The following is a 3792-nucleotide window of genomic DNA, read 5'->3' as shown; positions in this document are numbered from 1 at the left end:
ATGTCAATGGAAAGAAGGTATACAGAGGCTCCATTAGCAATGCAGTAGCATCCCCTGGTGGCCTATCTGCACATGACACCTTGGTAAAATTTTCTTACATTACAACAACTTGATGAATAATTCAGCACATAGTAAGGTTATACCAAGCCAAGCTAAGAGTTCCCATAGAAGAAAAAGGACACTTCGCTGCTTACACCTCTAACTACGCAGAGTGAATTTGATAGTTAAAGAGCAAGTTATCTAAATTTATCCCAAGCTACCTAAAAGGGCACAGAGTGAACTTCAATAAAGTTTTCACTCACTTAAGCTGAAGACCACGTTCTTCCAGTCTGAGGGATTAAGGAGAAGGAAGCAGAGTCAATAACCCTTGCCTAATACCACAAGCTGGCGACCCCAGTGTTCCAGCCTGCAACTTAACGACCAGGTGGGAGTTTGTGCCTCTCAGTGGTCACTAGCAGGAACGTGGTAATAGGAAGAATTTGGCTGGCCTCTCTTCAGACGCCCCCTAGTGGTTAAAGGAGGAGCTACACACAAGCCTTTAATCACGCCCAGAGAGAGCCCTCTAGTGGACAAAGGGTGTACCTCAAAAGAAGAGCACCCCGGTAGCTGATACGCAGAAAGTGACCCCTAGTGGTGAACAGGTGAATTACGCTGAAGTACCCACAAGCACAGGAGAACGCACCCAGTGGCACCTCCACCCACAGACAGCACCTCTGAAGCTGACCTGCAAGTAGCGACCCCTAGTGGTCAAAAATAGAAGTTCATCTAATTTGCTTCTAAATAGCTAAGAAGCACAGGAGAATGCTCCCAGTGGCACCTCCACCCACAGTCAGCACCTCTGAAGCTGATCTGCAAGTAGCGACCCCTAGTGGTCAAAGAGAGAGGTTCTTCAAATTTGCTTCAAAATAGCTGAGAAGAACACTGAACCTACCCTAACCATGGCAGAGTGTCCCACTGATTTAGATGAAGGGGTTCAACCAACCAACTTAGTTGAGACACCCCAACCAGCCGGCCAAGGAGAAATGCTGCAAACAGCCAGCCTTGACTCGCACACAGATGCTGACGCTCAAGCCTCAGTAAGGCCAAAGACGTCTCAGAGTCACTATGATCTGAGACAACAAAGAAAGCCCACAGAAGCCATGCATGCAAACCTGTTGGAGAAATGGGACACCGTGTACAAGCGCCATGAAAGATGCTGGGAAAGATGGCACAAACTTTACCAAGAGCAAAAGGAGGAACTCTCCCCTGACCGTGCGCAGACAGTGGAAGGAGATAAGGAAGACGCCTTCGCACAATGGATGGACTCCGAACGGCAACTCAAGGTCATTCAGGAGCAATTAGGGGATTCAACTGTTGACAGCAAGATGCAAAGCCTCCAGCTACTAAATGAGGAATGCAAGAAGCTTCTAAGGAGCCCACAATGCTCTCCAGAGCGCGAGCCTCTCCTGAAGGACAGACTGGTCGACAGGGCCGAGTCTGAAGTTTCCTGCCATTCACACGCACTGTCCCAACGGTCGCACGTGGCTCCATCCCACGTGTCTGGAAGGGCCTCATCCTTTCGCCACATATCCAAAGCACATTCCAGCGTGTCACAACAATCACATGTCACAGGCGCCTCCCGCAATTCGAAAGCATCTTCTCGTCACAGCCGAGCATCACGAATTTCACAAGCAGAGCGAGCAATCATTGATGCCAAAGCTGCCGAAGCAGTCTTTCGTGTGATTCAGGAGGAGCAGCAGAAAAAGAAGGAACTGGCGACTATAGATCTCGAAGAGGCTGAAATAGAAGCCAAACTAGAAGCCGAGGCAGTCAAAATGAAGAATGAGCGAGAAATGGAGGCAGTCAAAATGAAGAATGAGCGAGAAATGGAGGCAGTCAAAATGAAGAATGAAGCAGCTCAATTGGAAGCTAAACGAAAAGCTATAGCAGCTAAAATGAGGGCCAAAAGAAAAGACGCTCAAGAAGAGCTTGAATTTGTTCAAAGCCAACGAGATATGGCAGACAAAATGGCTAGAGCGGAAGGCCTTCAGGAAACACTTCAGAACACCATCTTCCTGCCCAATAGGGAACAACTGGAAAACGAAGAATGACGTAGCCGAGTACAGGCCTACGTGGACAACCAAAGTGCGTTTCAACGTGAACAGGTGAGACCACAGCCAGCCACAAGCCCCCCGAGACTGAGTAGACGAACAGAAGAATCTCAACGGCCAGATGTGCCAGTCAGCCACAGAGTTGATGTCGCGACAGCTAGGCCACGAGATCTTCATATCGTTGCTGCCCCATTGAACCAACCGAACCATACCTTCGATGGCAACCGGATGGATCCACCAGCAACGGCAATAGCTACACAGCCGGGAGCGCCACGAGACATTCCTATCGTTGCTGCCCCATTGAACCCGCCAAACCATACCTTTGATGGCAACCGGATGGGTCCACCAGCAATGGCAATAGCTACACAGCGGGGAGCGCAATGAGACATTCCTATCGTTGCTGCCCCATTCAACCTGCCAAACCATACCTTTAATGGCAACCGGATGGGTCCACCAGCAACGGCAACGGCTGCACAGCGGGGAGCGGAACAAGATCTTTCCACCGTTGTTGCCCCACGGAACCTGCCGAACCACACCACTGATGGCAATTGGATAGGTCCACCTGCAGCACCAACGGCCCCACAGCAGAACCAGCCTTCACTTGGGGAAGAGATTGAAAGAGTTCGAGCCACACTAGAGTCCCTGCTACGCCAACAGAAGGCAGCCTACCAAGGAACAACCAGCAGACCTGATTACAGCGGAGAGTCTCGAATACCAGCTATGCCAGCCTACCAAGGAACCAGCTACGCTCCACCAGAAAGACGAGAGACCCTCCAACAAGTAAGTACGCAGGAATTTGGATTCCCTCAGCTCAACGCCACAGCAGAGGAGTTCAGACCAAGTCAACAAGGTCCCCCGCATGTGACATGGCAAGCCACCCTCAGCCAACAATATGCCGAAGGAGGTTACCAGCCAGACATGGTGCACGCCCCCGCTCCCAGGAACGCTGCACCACCTCCACCAAGCTACAGCCCACACACGGAATCGATGCATTCCCCACTGTACATTGGAAGAAGGTTGGACTTGGCAGCCAGAGGAGTACGAAGATTCTCCGACAAACCTGGGAAAGACTACTTATTGTGGAAGCACATCTTCAAGCGCGTCATCAACCAGGAAAGGGCTGGGACAGATGAAGAACTTGTCCAGCTGACAGCCTAGCTAGGCCCAAAATCCGTAATCACAGTGAACAACATCTTCACAGCCCATCTGGGCGACCCTGACATTGGCCTTGTACAAACTTGGGACGCACTTGACAAGGACTACGGTGAACCCACAGTGACAGAGTCCTCACTCCTGGACCATGTTCTTAGTTTCCCCAACATAAGAATCAACGAACGTCAGCAGCTGAAGACATTCTCGTCGCTCCTTACTCAACTGGAGACAGTACAACATGATCCTACCTTGCCGGGATTAGCTTGCCTTGACCTGTTCAGAACCCAAGATCCTATCATCCATAAACTACCACGGTTGATATCTGAAAAATGGATCGAGTTTTCTCGAGCTTACAGAAAAAGCAACCAAAACAAAATTCCCCCCTTTGCGATGCTCGCTGAATTTATCAGGGACAGGGCTGACTTCTACAACGACCCCCTGTACCTCTCCATCAGAGAAGCTCAGTCCCCAACGACAAAGCAAACCAGTCAACACTCTGATATTGTCAAGCACCCCGTCCAAGCTACGAAGGACAGAACCACCTACTCAG

At 50.4% G+C, this 3792-nt stretch overlaps 1 protein-coding gene across 1 annotated transcript in view; it reads right to left on the bottom strand.

Moving 5' to 3' along the window:
• The window catches only part of LOC107297666 (class I histocompatibility antigen, F10 alpha chain-like), a 24684-nt gene extending 21202 nt beyond the window's left edge, over positions 1–3482 (bottom strand). The window contains exons 1-2 of the mRNA XM_015827025.2: positions 3382–3482; positions 2519–2652 (exon numbers count right to left, since the gene is read on the bottom strand). Of these exons, the coding sequence (XP_015682511.2) occupies positions 2519–2652; positions 3382–3482 (235 nt within the window). The remainder of the gene's footprint in view (positions 1–2518; positions 2653–3381) is intronic.
• Between the last annotated feature and the right edge of the window lie 310 nt (positions 3483–3792).

The sequence above is a fragment of the Protobothrops mucrosquamatus genome, unplaced genomic scaffold (genome assembly GCF_001527695.2).
Source record: "Protobothrops mucrosquamatus isolate PMUCROS unplaced genomic scaffold, P.Mucros_1.0 scaffold3450, whole genome shotgun sequence".
Lineage (NCBI taxonomy): Eukaryota > Metazoa > Chordata > Lepidosauria > Squamata > Viperidae > Protobothrops > Protobothrops mucrosquamatus.
Note: the sequence above shows the minus strand (reverse complement) of the source record. Positions and strands in the feature narration are given on the sequence as shown.